At 38.4% G+C, this 16,996-nt stretch overlaps 1 protein-coding gene across 3 annotated transcripts in view; it reads right to left on the reverse strand.

The window, feature by feature from the left end:
• The window catches only part of SLC7A11 (solute carrier family 7 member 11), a 104,062-nt gene that overhangs the window by 75,516 nt on the left and 11,550 nt on the right, over positions 1 to 16,996 (reverse strand). For all 3 annotated transcript variants that reach the window (XM_049709269.1, XM_049709268.1, XM_012531358.3), the window contains 3 exons: positions 13,916 to 14,042; positions 9,571 to 9,686; positions 2,493 to 2,618 (listed from right to left, as the gene is read on the reverse strand). In XM_049709269.1, coding sequence (XP_049565226.1) covers positions 2,493 to 2,618; positions 9,571 to 9,686; positions 13,916 to 14,042 — 369 coding nt within the window. The remainder of the gene's footprint in view (positions 1 to 2,492; positions 2,619 to 9,570; positions 9,687 to 13,915; positions 14,043 to 16,996) is intronic.

A 16,996-nucleotide genomic window follows, 5' to 3' on the forward strand; every position in this document is an offset into this window, starting at 1 on the left:
AATAAATGCACAATCTGTATAAGTAGAATTTCTCTCTTCTTGAAGTTTCATATTAATGTGAGAAATATGTGATAAGTTAGAGACAAAGAGAATCACTGTTTTATAATAATAGAGTAAATAAACCTGCTAAGAATACTCTCCAAAATATTTAATTTACTTTAAATGTAGTAAAATTCTCAGGTCACTTCTCTGTTAAGCGAGATATAAGGAAACATGGTCACATTAAGCACTGATATTGAAACTGAGCAGGACCCTGTGGGGCCTTCCCCATGTCCCCTGCCTCTTGTTTGTAGAAAACCTTTAACCTTCTAGGCCTTCCCTGAGTTCCAAAGAGCAATTTTAATCAGAGAAGTGAGAAAATGCAGAAACAAAGGAAAGCAGTCAAACAAGACAAAACAAAATAGTAATAGTTTAGCCGTAAAACAAACTCAAGGTCTTTTAGTTACTCCTCAAGGGCTACAGATAACATCCTGAGTCACACCCTTGAGTTCTTTTCCAGATACTAAAATCCCCACCAGGTGGAAGAAGCTAACTGCATGATCACCGCAGTCTTGTGGCCCCAAACTGGCTGCAACCTGAGGATCGATAATGCTGACCTCTGTGACCTTACCTGTTACCTCCTCATCAACCAATCAGAGAATGGTGCATGAGCTGATCATGAACACTGTGACCCTCTCCCCCACACTGTCTTTAAAAAGCCTTTCCTGAAAGCCATCCAGAGGTTCAGGTCTTTTGAGTATGAGCTGCCCATTCTCCTTGCTTGGCCCTGCAATAAACACTGTACTTTCCTTCACCACAACTTGGTGTCAGTAGATTGGCTTTTCTGTGCATCGGGCAAGCAGACCTAAGTTTGGTTCAGTAACAATACCGTAAGTATTAAAGGATCATTCTGTTGTAATGTCAAAAAACAAATCTAAACAATCTATCATGACTTTTGCTCTCAAGGAATTTGCAATACACTACCACTTGGGCAACGTCACCTCACACACATATATAAATAAGTGGTAAAAACTGACTACAGTCTTACATTACATCAAAAAGAAAAAAGAAATGAAAAAAAATCTTTGTTTTAAAGGATAGTATATCATCTTTTGGAACCTAAACTAGAACAAAAGAAGGGTCCATGACCCAGATTTTCTGCACTTTCCAAAAATGGAAGAAATTCCTTACAGAAGTCTAAAGAGTTAGCCCAGAAAAGGAGAGCAGCAGCAAAACAGATTATTTTCCCTACATTTCTGACGGGTCAGATAAAATATGGGCAGGCCAGCTCTGTGGAGGCCAAGGTGAATTAGAAGAGTGAGCCCACGTCTTCCCTTCAGTGTAAGCTATAGTGTTAAACATCTTCATTGTGTTTACGTTGGCTGATGTTGCTGGATTTGATGCAAACATTCAGCCAGGAGAGCTCTAAGCTCTCCCACAAGGCTTATTAAATGGACAGCAGCAGCTCCCTTTCCCCAGCTACAGAATGACGAACCGTTCCACTTTTATTACTGTTTAATGCCTCTACAATCAGCAATGATTTTTTTGCTTAATTTTGGCATTTCCTTTTGTCTTGTGTAATTCTTCTCTTGCCACTTCATTAAATTTCTCTATAAATTCCGTTTCTTGGAACAGACAATATCAATGTAAACATTAAATACTTAACATGCCCAAGTTGTATGTCAGTCCTTTACAATTTCATCTCACTTTCTTATTTCCTACCATTGTGCCCATTGGTAGTTAAATAACTCACCTGGACCTCCTTCTCATCCAACAACTTCCCCTGAATCCAAGCAACTGCCTGTGTCTTCTTACCTAGAACAACTGAAACTCTAAATGACATCACCCTCAACCATCTCATCTTTGCTTGTTTAATAGTCAAGTCTATAAGGCAAATACTCCCAGAAAATGGTGTTACATCTCCCCAGAAATGCAGATTTTACATAAAAAATAATGTAACAATAAAACTTACATTTTTACAGCTATCTTTATTGTCAGATAATATTTGTCTTTTTGCGAACGCTATTCCCATATCTGACTCTCCTTCTGTCAAGAATCTATTCTCAAGGTAAAAGGAATAATAACCGTAAAAGAATTATTCATTATTTTTCATTATTTTCCAGATATCTTTTTCTCTCTAATCTTTAACACTGTGGTTGAACTACTTTAAAGTAAAACTAAGAAGACATATTTATCTGTAGTTAAAACTAATGGCTTATTTTTCTTTCCCCCTTTGTGTTTTCGCTACAAATAGTTTAGACCAAGAGAAAATTCACTGATGCCTTATTTTGTTGCTTGGCCCAGTCTTAATCCTCTTGTTGCCATTCAGCTGTAAATACCAACTCAGCCCCCAATGTTGCAGGCTTTCAAATCAATTAGGTGACGGTACAGAGCCTAAGTTCCATGAGCAGAGAGTCTAATTAAGGGATTCTGCTAGCACAAGTGAAAGTTAGTGTTAGAAGAGACCAAAAGCAGAAACGTATTTTAAAAAGCATTTACTTTTCAGTCCCTACCTTTAATTAGCTGCATCACTCCAGGGACTATAATTATCAGAATTGCTGTGAGCTTGCAAAAGGTTAGGAAAATCTGGATCCGGGCGCTCCAGCTGACACTCATGCTATTTAGGACCATCACCACAGCTGCAAACAAATAGATGAAGTTAGAAAAGGTGAATCATCATTGGTATGAAGACGTCTTAGGTTGTGGCTCTTCAAAGTGCCATCCATGAACCAGCAGCGTTGCCATTACCTGGAAGCAGTTGAGAAAGGCTTAATCTCAGGTACCACACCAGACCTAAGGGCTACAAATCTGTATCTCAGCAAGATCTCTAGGTGATTTTTATGCACACTGAAGTTTCAGAGGCTTGGATGAAACCTGTGAACAGTAAGAAGTTCTCTCTTGTTCTTTGTATATGTCAGTAAGAGTGGACAAATACTGTAGCGCCCTAATAATCATATAAAAATACCTTCTAAGCAAATCCCGAAGTCATCACACGCAATGAGATTGTTGAATGCAATGAGATTGTTGAAGTCATCACATGCAATGAGTCATCACATGCAATGAGATCTTCAGCTTGATACAGCAGGCAACTCTTTCCTCGTTCAATGATTGACTTTGTGCATAGCCACCCGCCAGCTGGGCATCACACTCAAGAAGGGGCAATGTGTGAGCTGGGACGTGATTCTTCACCGTCAGGACCAGCTGTAGACAGCACTTTTTGCATTTCCTTTCCACTTTCCAATCAGCACAGTCAGGAGTGACCTACCCTAAATGTATAGGCTTCCCAGATACGTTTGGGAACTTGAAAAAATGTTACAAGGGATGAATCCAAAAGAGTTCCCAGATGCACAGTGGGTCTGAAGCCAGCAGAATTTCCCTTTCTTGGTGATACTGTCCACAGTGTCCCGAGTAGTATTCAACTATTCACTCTCCCCGCACTGTGGACCATGAGAACCTTGAGGGCAGAAGAAGCATTATTCATCTCTGTCTTGCTAGTATCCAGCTTCATCCCTGGCCCAGGAAGATCGTCAACATGGTTTTGTTGAATCAATGAATGAGCTGGATCCTCAGTTTTAAAAAACCAACTTCAGCCAAAGAGGAATGAAATGAATGGCGATATTCTCAAACCGTGCCTCCTATACTCTGCTGGAGTGACTTATTCTAGACAGTGGATTTCAACTTTACGCTCTTTCTAAAACCTTATGCTTAGTGTTAACTTTCTCCCTCCCCCACTGCCCCAAAAGCTACTTCATACCTGATATTTGTAGTTATTATCTATAAGCTTTATTTTTAAAAAGGTGTGTTCTCCCTAAACAAATAACAAAAATGTATGAAAATACTTCTTGGAGGATAAAACCAAACACAGAATTCTTACAGTTCAGGTTGCAATAGGAAGCTTTCCATATGTACAATAATGAGTCATCTTCATAGTTCCAATTGCCTGATACAATCATTAGCTCATTTCAGAATTTAAGAATTGGAGCAAATGTATCAACACAATGTATAATAGCAAAATTTTTAAAATAACCTAGCCCCCAAAGGAAGGCTAATTAAGGTATACCTTTTTAAGGGTTTACTATGCAGCCATGTAAAATCATGATGCAGTTAAATATTTATTCCACGAAAGATTGTTCATGACGTTTTACTGACCAATACAGCAAATTACAGAGAGATGGGTAGATGATAAATTGTTAGGTAGATAGAAAGACAGATAAAGACACAGAGAGAAAGGAACGGAAAAATTCTGAATGAGTGTTTACTAAAACATTAACAGAAGGTATCTACAGATGATAGAATATTGAATAATTTTCAAGTTTAAAAATTTATTTTTCTGCATGATTTAAAATAATTTTTATAATGAACATGAAATATTAAGTAAAAACTCAATAAAAGCAATTTTCATTTTTGAAAACAACTCAAAGATGGGAAGAATAAGGGACCATGAAAATTTAGATAGGAGGTTACTAATGAAGAAATATTTCAAAGGAATAATGATGAGAATGATTAGAAAGGCTGGAGCCCTGAATAAGCTACAGGGGAAGCTAAGAGAAATATTTCATCTGTGTTTGAAGCTGGAAACATGAAGAAATAGACAGGCCTATTGTTAATCACCAAGTGCATTATTTTATCAGTGAAAAGATAAAAAATAATTATTTTTCTCTCCCCTATACAAAGCACTTATATACTGAAAATAATTTAATGCAACTCTGTGTTCATCTCCATCACCCAGTGATTCTTTTCCTTTTTCTATGTAAATTACTCTGTGATAAATGAGTCATGATAAGAAAGGGATTATTTTTTTAGTTAAGGAGATTCAGCACTGATCTGAAGATAATTGGGTGCATGTTCCCACCGACAACAAAAGAGCACTGTTTTCTTTTAACTAGAGCTCCTAAAACCCCAAAGTATTTTTGAGAGTACTCCACAATAGAAAACAGCTGTTGTAAGGAGAGGAGGGGAGAAAAACGAGGAAGGAGAAAAAGGAATAGAGGGCGGGAGGACAGGAAGGAAGAAAAAGAAGAAAGGGAGGGAGGGAGGGAGGGAGGAAGGGGGAGGGAAAAGAGAAAGGCATTCTCGTATTTAGAAACTCTATATATTTGCAAAGAGGAAAGAAGGTTTGTTACGTTCATAAAGAGCATAGGCATTACATTCAATGCCTACTGAAATAGAAAAAAAATGAGTTTTGGGAATTTTATATTTTGTGAAGTTTTCTTAGAAAAATGGAAGACAAAATCAAACAAATATTATGAATGGATAATCTCACCTGGCTTTCCTCTCAGACAGCTGAAATAAAAATTCTGGTTAAGCCTGATTTCTCTCAAAGGTTTCTCGAAACCCTGCTTTATCTGAGCATCCAGACATTGCCCTCATTATTCCATACGCCAAATTCCAGCTGAGATGTACCTCTATGACCCTGAAGGGATACAGCTTAACAAGTAACAAGGTAGCCAGTACGGAGGCACTGTGAAGGTCCTCAAGGGCTAGAACTGCTGTCTCATCATGTGTCTCTCCAGAGAAATTTAAGTCTATGTATATTGCTTATCCAACAATCCTGAAAAGGGATTTGGGATTCACTAAATGCAAGTTTTCAGAGCTTCTGAAACAACATCGACAAGACTTTGGTTTTTATACACTATCTATCCATACTGTAATCATCAAAGAAACGTGAGCAAGCGTTCAGCCTAGCTTTACTTCCTTTGAGTAATGATGGCTAACTTCATGCATTAAGAATTACCTGTATCAATTTGGGCTTATTATTATTGCTTACCTTAAATGTTACCAAAATGAAAACGGAGGGACATACAGTTTTTATTTACTTATTAATGATGCCGTTTCCTAAGAACTGAAATGCAGCAACAAGGAGTGTTGAAAACTGGTACCATGATTTAAGGACTGGTAAGTATTTCTTTCTGCACTTCCGTCATTCAAGTCTGTCTTTTATTTTGCAGAGTGAGATGACCGAGCCTGGATATATTGGGTTCTCTCCCAGGTTCAGGTTCTCCCTGGCTTCTGGCTTCTGACTGCTCTGTGCTAAACTGGTAAAATATATGGACAGTATATGGATGAGACATGGTGAGCTAAGGTGAATTGCTCCACTGTTCTTTGTGGCAGCTGCCTGGGTCGCCTCTGTCTCTTTGCATTCATTTCCTGGATACAATAATTTCAGCAATAAACAACCTTTATAAAGCAGAGAGACTATATCTAGGATCTCACTATTGGGAATAAAAATGGTAAGCCTTAAATAAATATATGCTATTGTTATATGACAGACATTGTGCAAGGACCTTACGTGGATAATGTTATTTAATCTTATCTCTATGACGTGGTTACCATCACTGGTGTTATTTTTCTGATGAGCAGGTGAGAATCCAGATATTACTTAACTTGCCCGTGTTCACGAAGGTAAGGTGCAAAGATAGGATTGAAGCCAAGTAAGCTGACCCCAGAGTCCACACTTTCACCAGTCGTTCACAGGTAACAATGCGGAAGTAGCTCAGAAGACACGTACGATCTCACTACTATACCTAGTTCTTCCAGACTCCCGGTGACGCTTCCTCTCTGCTAAGGTTCATGTTTATCTTGGCTGGGATTTCAGGACACTTTGATTCCACATTTTATTTCTCACCCTCCTGAAGGGTACGGCTGCTGTTCTGCGGCCCTTGTATATTTCAACACAACATGTATTTCCCTAAGAATTGCTTGTCATGGTATCTAGTTATGGTAGAAAAGGAGTAGGGATAGTCCAATTTCAGATTTATAGAGAGTCACTCCATGTACAATGTCTGAGAAGCCAGCACAGAACTGGGCCTAGAGTTTCTTTCATGTAATTTAATGATGCCAGGAAAGGACAGTTTTAGAAAAGAAAGTACAGTACTGCATTTGTAGAAATGGCTATTCGTTTTTCCCACATCGCCATCATTAGTGTTACTTTGTTTCCTTCCCCCAATTATTCCCACAGGTTATGGGAAGAAGGTAGGGCTCTTTACTCACCTACGTAAACTAAACTAGTAAGAAAATTGAGATGGAGAGAGAGGCTGTTAGGGATGCATCTGAGACTAGATCCCACATTTTATTTTATTTTATTTTATTATTTTGCGGTACGCGGGCCTCTCACTGTTGTGGCCTCTCCCGTTGCAGAGCACAGGCTCCGGATGCGCAGGCTCAGCGGCCATGGCTCACGGGCCCGGCCGCTCCGCGGCACGTGGGATCTTCCCGGACCGGGGCACGAACCCGTGTCCCCTGCATCGGCAGGTGGACTCTCAACCACTGCGCCACCAGGGAAGCCCTAGATCCCACATTTTAAGGAAAGTATTTTTATTATAATATTCTGCCATTCGAGTGTATACTTAAACAGGGTCTAGTTTCAGGAGTGCAGAACCAAAAAACTAAATATCATTTCAAGTATTGAACATACTTCAATGTTTATTGAAGCTACAAGGAGAGTGAAAATTCATGAGGGAGTAATGTCAGTATTGGGCTAGAGGAGAGAAGACAAATGTGAATATATAAGATTTCCCCGTTCAACTTCCATGTGCCTGATACGTTTACCAGAATGGACAAGATTTGGGGTAAGCAAAAACTTCTCATTTTTCTTAATTTGACAGAAACGAGGTAGAGTACTTTTAAAAGGGTAGGGGGTGAATTAGTATTCAGTAACGCCCCCCTACCACCCCACTCTCATTTCTCAAGTGGTTGGTTAAGGCACTCTGCTAAGTCTTAAAAATCTGACTAACTTCGCCCTTCCACAGCCATTCAAGATAGATGATCTTTTCACAGGTGTTTTACCAATAAATAAAAACAATGCTTAAAGAGGTTTAATATTTAGCCCTAAATCACATAACTAAGAAATTATGACACTAATTTTCAATTCCAGGTCGTTTGCCTCCAGAGCCTGAGTTATCACCACTACGCTAAGATGGTTCAAAAATTCAAAAATTCATGGTGTTAGATCGGAGCAAACTATTTACCTCCATCTTCCTGCTGCCTGAGAGACCTGAAGATGTGTAATCCTCCAAGTTTAACACACAGGCATTCCATTGGCTTCTCTACTGGAGAAAAATTCTTAGACCTCTTCTCATAAAAATCAGTTGTCAATAAATATTTACTGAGCGCAAACGACATGCTAGGTGCTATGGGAAGGGCTGGAAACACAGCAGTGAGTAAGCCCCTGGTCTCATGGAATTTGATGAGATGTTTTCCCACAAGAGTATAAAGAGCTACCATTTGTAACTTCATTCTTAAAAAATTTCTGGCATTCTCCAAAACACTTTATATACATTGTCTCTTTTACTATCGTTTCATCTTCACAAGACACCTGATGAGACTGGGCACGATTTAAAGGTAAGAACACGGAGGTGCAGAAAGTTGAAGTGATGTGTCCCCAAGTCTCACATCGGTAGTATGTTATCAAGGGCAAGGTGAATCAGGAACACCATTACCTTTCCAGAACTCAGAAATGTCTAATTCGAGTATTTTTCTTTGCCTCCCTTCAAAGATTTCACCGAACAATTATTTGTGTAGGTTCCATGAATGAAGGGGGAGAATCCAGGATGAACCTACTTAGTTCAGAAATACATGTACCCAGCACTAGGGATATTTTAAGTGCAATTCCTAACTCCTTCCTGCTAACTGACCACTCACCCCTCTACTGTCAAATGTTCATGTCTCTCTTCGTTGTTCTATTGAAATACTTCAGTCATGTAGAACTACAAATTCTTTCGTGGGTATGCAGTTCAATTATTCCTGGGGAGCTCTCAATCTCCAAGTAGGTCAAACTTCATCAAGTGGGATAATATTGATTCTGAAAACAGTGATTCAGTTAGTATCTGATCAAGTAAGTGATCATCTCCCATTATATTTAAGAGTTTGGAATGTCGACTCTTATAACAGGAAGTTAGAGTCATATTGGGCTTCGTATCACTTATATGATTTTGGTCATGTTCCTCTTTTTTAATTTCCTTTTTTAAAGAGAGTTCTAATATCTGTGCCCATTGGTGAAAATGAACAACTTCCTAATTTAGAGACAATAAAGAAGACTCCTAGTTGAGGAACATTACTAATAATCAAATACTGGAGGAAGACTCTTGTGACCATCGATGGACAGCTAAAATCCTAACACTGAGAGTGACAGCTGCTAACACTAGAAAATGCATGAACACTACACACACCCAACACACAAACACCATTCCATGAGGCTAAGTGCGTTCGAATTCAACACGTTATCGGTGAGGAAGGATATTTTCCAATACAGAATCCATTTAAAAATTGGGTTTTCATTTGTAAACGTCTCTTTTTATGTACAATCCAGTTACTATTTTACTAACAAAGTGGTTTTGTTTGCCTATTTTAAAAGCTTAGCCGTCAGAGCTACTGACCCGGTGCAAAACGGGCATGTAATGTCATATCAGGTATCACTCCACCTCCTTATTCTTTTCTTTGTTTTCCAAACACAAACTTGGCACTGAACTGTAAGCAAAAAGAACACCATGTGGGAAGCAGTCCCACCACACAAAAAGTCTTACGAAACTTTGTCTCCAATCCCTGTTGTAGGGATTTTTTTTTCTCTTTCATATGTACACCTATGATACTCACTTATGCCCACAGCTGTAATGAGCTTGACTGCAAGTTCAGGAATTTCACACTGAATGAAAAATGGTTCCAGAATGTACCGTCCAAAGGCCAGAGATATCACAGCAGTGGCTGCAGGGCTAGAAAAAAAAAATACATATTTAGGTTAACTACAGAAAAAGAAAAGAGCATCTTCACTCAACTCGTTCTACACTGAGGTGCTATTACTCAGCATGTGGAACATATTAAATACGGAAGTCTGTGATTTTCAGAAGTCCATATTTGATTAGGTTGTCATAGACGTTCCAAATGAAATACTGGCTACAACTTTGGGGGCTCCTTTTTAAACTTCACATCTCCTTGGGTACAAGGCTGGGTACTGTCAGTTTTGCCCCTGCCTTCCCGTATTTGAATTTTTCTTAAAAATTGAGTTTATTACTTGAGATCCTGACAGAAGTGGGCTTCACAAGAAGCAATCTTCTTTCTCAGTAAGTCAACAATTAAACTCCAGCACGGTATGAATGCATTAACAGTGCAGGTCTAATGGGTTGGGTCATGGTCAGAAAAGGAACACAAAACCCACCTTAAAAAAACTAGTACTAATAAGTGTTCATTGCAAATATATGCTTATGTGCTTGATATCGTATCAGTCTTGGTTTTCCATACAGACCAAAACTTGAAGAGCCAAGTGATTATTCTTAATTCCACAGAAATATTTAGATGCAAAGTATACATTGAAAAATAAAAGTATTCTTGTAATTTTACAAATGGAGAAAACACGCATGAAATAAGAAAATGCAATAACTTCAGGTATATAGTGAAATAGGTAACAGACCATTCTATCTTAATTTTTCAACTATTTCTATGCAAAGATTACAGATGCCTTTCAGTTTAAATATATCTATATATGAATGCATATTTGTTAGATACACAGGTAAGTCCATGATATTATCTACTTTGTCCTGCCTGTCTTCCCTTTCAGCTTATCTTCCTTCTCATGGTTATACAACACCCATGTCCAACTCCTAACTGTCAGAAAACCAACCACCATTATGTGTTCCAACCTTGACCTGCCAGTACTAGCATGACAGATTTCTTGATTTTTTTTTTTTTCTTTTCCAAGAGAACCTCTTCCTCACCCCAACAAGATTATTTTTCTCGGTCACCATCATTTATAAATTTTTGACGTATAAATTAAAATCTGATCATGACATCGTAGTGCTTTCAAAACATGCTCAGGATATGCAAAAACTCTTCAATTCAAGGCTCTATCTGCTCTAAGCTTTTCCTTCCTCTTCAGTGTGCTTCCTCCCACACAAGGATATGAACACCCTTTACCTGAGATCTCTGCAACTCACTGACGGTTTCTCAGACCTCAGGTCTTAGTTCAGTCTTTTGCCCAAGGAAGCTTCTCCAGTCCCCCGACCGGGTTAGATCTCCCAGAGTGTACTCTCCTCCAGAACCTCATGGTTTCTCTTTCACAGTGTGTATCACAGTAGTAACTTTATATTCTCTTATGTGATGTCTTGATTCATAACTATTTCCCTCATTTGACCCTGAGATCCATGAGTACAAGGCTGTGTCCAACTTAATCATTATTTCATCTTCAGTGTATAGTATAGTGTCTGTCATACAGGAGAAACCCAATGAATATTGAATATATAGTCAATGTGTGAATTCAATCAAATGACCCCTGATGTGTGATTTTTTTTCCCTTAAGATTTGTTTTTACAGACTAATTCTGACAAGAGTGTCTTAACCTGATGTACAATTTTAATAGTAAGTATTTAGGTACCATGGGTGTTTTCAATGGAAGAGAAATGTTAAAGTACCTAGGTATCTTGTCACCCCTCAAGCCATTCATGACTCTGCCTATCTGAGAAACCAGTTGAGTCCATTATTACAAAGAAATATATGAACCCATTAAAAAAGCTTCTAGAATATATCTAGGTAATTTCTTCTGTAAACACACACACACACACACACACACACACCACGAAGTAGCTCTCCTGTGATTAAAGTAACATTTGATCATGAGCTGCTTGAGAATAGGAACCATGGCTCACTCCACTTCAGGTCTCTTTAACGTGCCATTCACCATTCAGTAGCAGTTTGTGGAATGAATAAGTGAACGCATAAGCACCGTATCGGTGCTACTGCTGCAAATGGAATGACCATGCTCATCACACCGCCAATACAATCAGCCAATACAGGACTAAAGCAGGACTCAAGTCCAGCTACATCAGGTTCCAAAAGCCTACTGTCCTGACAGGTCAGCACTCTAAATAAGTAGTGTAGCCATCTGAATGCTGAGTATGTTGTATTCAAAATATTATAACCTTAATCTTTCAGTTACTTGTTCAAAAAGAATTTAATATCTGATCAACAGGGCACTGAATTAAATAGTATAAGGGTTACAAAAAGTGTGAGACTTGGTCTTATATGCTTGAAATGCTTGCAGTTATAACAGGGAAACAGAGCGCGGATTCCTAAAATATTAAGTAAGGTTATAGGACATCATGTTCAATGTCAAATGAGAAGATGAGACTGCATTTTTCTCAGAAGAATTAAGAGAGGAAAGACATACTATAAACTAGGGTGAACAGGAACTTAACTGTGGAAATGACAGAATTTAAGTTGACCTTTGAAGAGTAATATTCAGATGATCAGAAAAGAGTGGAAGGCGCATCCCGGGCCAGTCCCAGAGTTTAGAAAAGGAACAAAATACCTCTTTATCATTATTTCATTATAACAAACTTTAAATAATGCAGAATTGTCTAAAAGGAGAACAGATTTCACAAAGAAGTAAATACTACTCTAAGCTCTTTGATAAAAAAGAGACTCCTAGAACTATAAAAACCAAGATTAGTGTTAAGTCAATACTTACTAGCTCTGCATTTGCCACTTAGGCCCACATGACAGGATAAAAGCTCACAGGAGCTCTCAGCTGTGTAAGTTTGATAAGTTTACAGTAAGAGCAAGTTTCTCTACTTACTCACGTTAAACTCTGCAATCAGAATGTGTTAGTCACATTTCACGGACGCCATCTGCCTTCAAGATACTTTTAAACTTCTCAGGTGACATCATAAGTTTCCCACAAAGTTGGAGGAAATTTGCCGCTCAGGGTGACTTAGCATTATTTGGTTTGATTTTAAACCAGGGCTATCAGGAAGAGGAACGTATTCTTACAAAAATAAACTCAAAAAAGCTTTTCGCAACAGTAGTTCACTGATTTGTTTAAGATGAGGATATGACTCATCTGTGACAAGTGAAGTTTTGTTCTTTTATAGAGTATAAAACTTGGTAACGGGCTTCCCTGGTGGTGCAGTGGTTAAGAATCCGCCTGTCAATGCAGGGGACATGGGTTCAAACCCTGGTCCAGGAAGATCCTACATGCCGCGAAGCAACTAAGCCCATGCGCCATAACTACTGAGCCTGCGCTCTAGAGCCCGCATGCCACAACTACTGGGCCCACGTGCCACAACTCCTGAAGCCCGCACGCCTGGAGCTTGTGCTCCACAATGAGAAGCCACCGCAATGAGGAGCCCACGCACCGCAATGATGAGTAGCCCCTGCTCGCCACAACTAGAGAAAGCCCACATGCAGCAATGAAGACCCAATACAGCCAAAAAAAACAAAAACAAAAACAAAAGCAACAACAACTTGGTGACATACTAAATTGTTAGGAACAGAAGCTTCCTAGTCACGAAAACTGAGTAAACTAAGATGGCTTAATGGTGTAATCTACAAGAAGAAAAACTCCAGTTCCTATAACATAACATTTAATTTTGTCTAATTATGATTTACAATCAAACAAAAGGTCTGATTTATCAAGGTAGATTTTGATGCTTCTTATCCTTTTCAAGTCAGCATCTGTCCTGAAAATGTCATGGAAAATAACTGAATATTAACAAAAAGCAGATGCTTTAAAAGTTTGAGGGTTGGCAAACTACCGCCAGTGGCAAAATTGTATTAAACACGTTCATTGAGAAAGGTATTCCATCCCAGATTTTATGTCCTGAAGTAGACATGTTTACCATATAATCACATGACATGTATATTTCTAACTACTTAAAAATAATCAAGGTGATTAAAAAATGGTATAATGAAGGGCTTCCCTGGTGGCGCAGTGGTTGAGAGTCCGCCTGCCGATGCAGGGGACACGGGCTCGTGCCCTGGTCCGGGAAGATCCCACATGCCGCAGAGCAGCTGGGCCCGCGAGCCATGGCCGCTGGGCCTGCGCGTCCGGAGCCTGCGCTCCGCAACGGGACAGGCCGCAGCAGTGAGAGGCCCGCGTGCCGCAAAAAAAAAAAAAAGGTATAATGAATAGGTTTATTTTTCCTTAATTTTTTTGTATGTAGGCTCTTACCGTATAATGAGCAGTTCTACCCAGACTCGCACAAAAGCTGGTAACGGGCCAAAGACTTCCAGAATGTATGTGTAATGACCACCAGATTTCTTTATAGTTGTTCCCAGTTCAGCATAGGACAAGGCTCCTGTGAAATATTTATAATAAAAAGGTGAAAAGTTAAAATATTACCGAGTCATCCAGCAGTAGAATGGATACAACAATGTTTCTGTTGTGTGAGATGTTACTACCTCCTTTGATCTGAATGACATCCTTTTTCAAAATTAATAACAGTCATCGAATTCCTAAGAGCCTCCAGATTCCTCTTGTAACCTCCTCACATTTGAGATCTAGTTCATTCTATTCAAACAATGTAATCTGACCTGAAATAGTAAGGACAAACTTCTAAAACAATATCATATTATTAAGAATTTTGAATCTCAAACCTGACAAGAGAAAAGGAGTAGATGGATGCCAATATTACTAACCTATTTTTCAAAGAACTTCACATCAAAACAAGGAATTATCACAAATTGACCTCATTATATTGAGAAGCCTTTTAATAAATGATATTTCTGTGGCATGTCAAAATAAATAAGATTCATCTGTTCTCCAGAGAAGTATGGACTCAAGGCTTTGGAAGGCTTCATTTAATTTGTAGGATATGTTTTGCTTGTCCACAAAATGAATTTTGACGCAGCTATTCTGTTTTTAGGAAAGTTTTTCTTGCATGTCTTCGAAGTACACACTCTGTATGGCTGAAATAACACCTCCTTTTAAAAAAGAGGTGCTATGACGTATTTACATACGTTAGGTAAAATTAACGATAGGCCAAATTTTAACATTTAGCAATAAACTTCACACAGAGTTGAGCAAGTTCTATAATCTCCCCAAACCTCAGTTTCATCCTCTGTAAAATAAAGAGCTTAATTCTCACATCACAAGGAGTTTGTGTGTTTAAATTTGAAATGGATGCCAAGGACAGCGTTGAGCCTGCCACGCAGAAAGCACCTCGTGAAATACAGCTGTATCTACTAACGTGAGCAATGAATTTCCAAGAAAATGAAAAATATATTTTGACATTATGTGAAAAGTTCTCTCCATACTCCCAAGTACTCGAACGTAAGACGTAATTTCTGCCTGGCCTGCTCTGGGGACTCAAAGTGTGGGAACTTATTACTAATCAGTAAAGCTTCAGGTAGAACTGTCCAACATGAATGTAATTTGGATTATTCAGCAAAATCTTAGTGTCAGTTACTATATTCCTGTATCACTTCTTGTATTCCTGAACCTAGTACTGGATCAGAGTCACCTGGGGAGAATTTTTTATTTAAAAACAAACAAAAAACAAATGCTAAGGCTATACCCCAGACCTACTCTCTAACCAAGAGAGGCCAGACTGTCCAACAGAGGCATCCAAGAAAATCTATTATTTTAAAATTCACACAGGTTAATTTTAAAGTAACTAGTCTACAGATTGATATTTGGGGATCACTGATATAGCCTGTCTATTTATAACGAATTGGAACTAGTTGCAATTCACTCTCTGTTGGAAACCAGTCACCATGTTGGTAGGCTGTACAAAGAAGCAGCCGATATAAAATGTTATTGGAAAGTGTCTTAAGTACCTCAGAATTTATCCCCCAAGAATCAATACCTAGACCTTTGTATGCTTTGCTGAAACTCCAGGATAGTTGCCCCAGGTTTAAATTGCGTTCTGGAGAAATGAAATTTTCATTTAAAGGTCTCAAGCTCTATAACCATTTTACCCAGATGAAAAAAGTTCAGAATAGGTTGTAAGAATCCATGTATTGACCCTGGCTTAAAAAACACCTGTAAATCCAATATACAAATTCTTTACTTTTAGTCCCAGAGTTCTAGAGTTCTAAGACAAAGGATTTTTTTCCTTATATTTTGCTTTGCTTCCTGTTAAGAAGGTACTCCTATCAAAAGTTCCTAGTAACTTAAGTGATAAATGCAATGCAAATATAGATAAGTAGGTTAGTACAGGAGCACACTCACTGCAGTTAGTAATCAAAGAATACCAACTCAAGTATAAACTTAGCTAGTCCCTTTAGCTTTTTTTTTTTTCCTGAACTTCTTGAGATGATATACTTATGCAGAAGCATGTTTTCTTAGTACAGGTCAACATCACTTTCATCACTTTAACTAGTTAATGCTCAGAGCCATCCATTTTATTATATCTGAATAACCTTTTATTGTTTACGAAAATGGAATCTCATAGTGGGAGCTGCACGCACACAGTATGCAAAATCCAGGAAACTGGTTATGGTTTCTCCCATCAGACACTGATTTGTTCTGAATATACCACGTGTTGGAGAAGATTAAAGGCTGAGGAGGCATAGTCATTTAGAAAGATCAACAGTTACGTTTCTCTTTGTTCACCTATAAACGTACATGCCACACCATATGAATACCACGAACCCTTTGTAAGTTAAAATAACCCAAAAATAATTCCTCTGTAGATCTTTCTATGCAGCTTTTTTTAAAACAAGTTTTATTTAAAATACCTTCTTCCTAATAACGGAAGTTGGAGTTCTCTTGATGAATGCTCAAACCAACGCTGAAAACACTGCAAGGCCTTAAGAATAAATGGATTGGTCCTTGTAGGACCAAGAGTTAGTACCTGGTCCTAGAGTTTGGACAAAGAGTTAGTACCTTTAAAGAACAGTATCTTTTGAAATCAGAATACATTGTTTGCCAGAGAAGAGCAAATATGTCTTAGACATGTTTCCCATAACATAAATAAAATTTAATTTTTTTGACCATTCACCAGTTTTTGTCACCTTCACAACTAACCCAGGTAGCTTTCCAGTAATGTGCCCACCTCATGAGGGGACATTTATTACCTCTTTACTATTAATGATCAAGTCAATAAAAGAGATCTAGATTTTGAAGAAAAATTAATAATCATACTTCTTCTACCAGTTCTGTTTAGACTAACTCAGCAGACAGGTGGGCCAATGACCTGTGTCTCTGAAGACCAAGTGAACTAGAAATGAAGAAAACAGAGCTGGGCAGACACAGCAAACTAACACCCAATTCCAATTTTACAATTTATATTGCAAAGGTTTATGGGTA

Source organism: Orcinus orca, chromosome 4 (genome assembly GCF_937001465.1).
Source record: "Orcinus orca chromosome 4, mOrcOrc1.1, whole genome shotgun sequence".
Classification (NCBI taxonomy): domain Eukaryota; kingdom Metazoa; phylum Chordata; class Mammalia; order Artiodactyla; family Delphinidae; genus Orcinus; species Orcinus orca.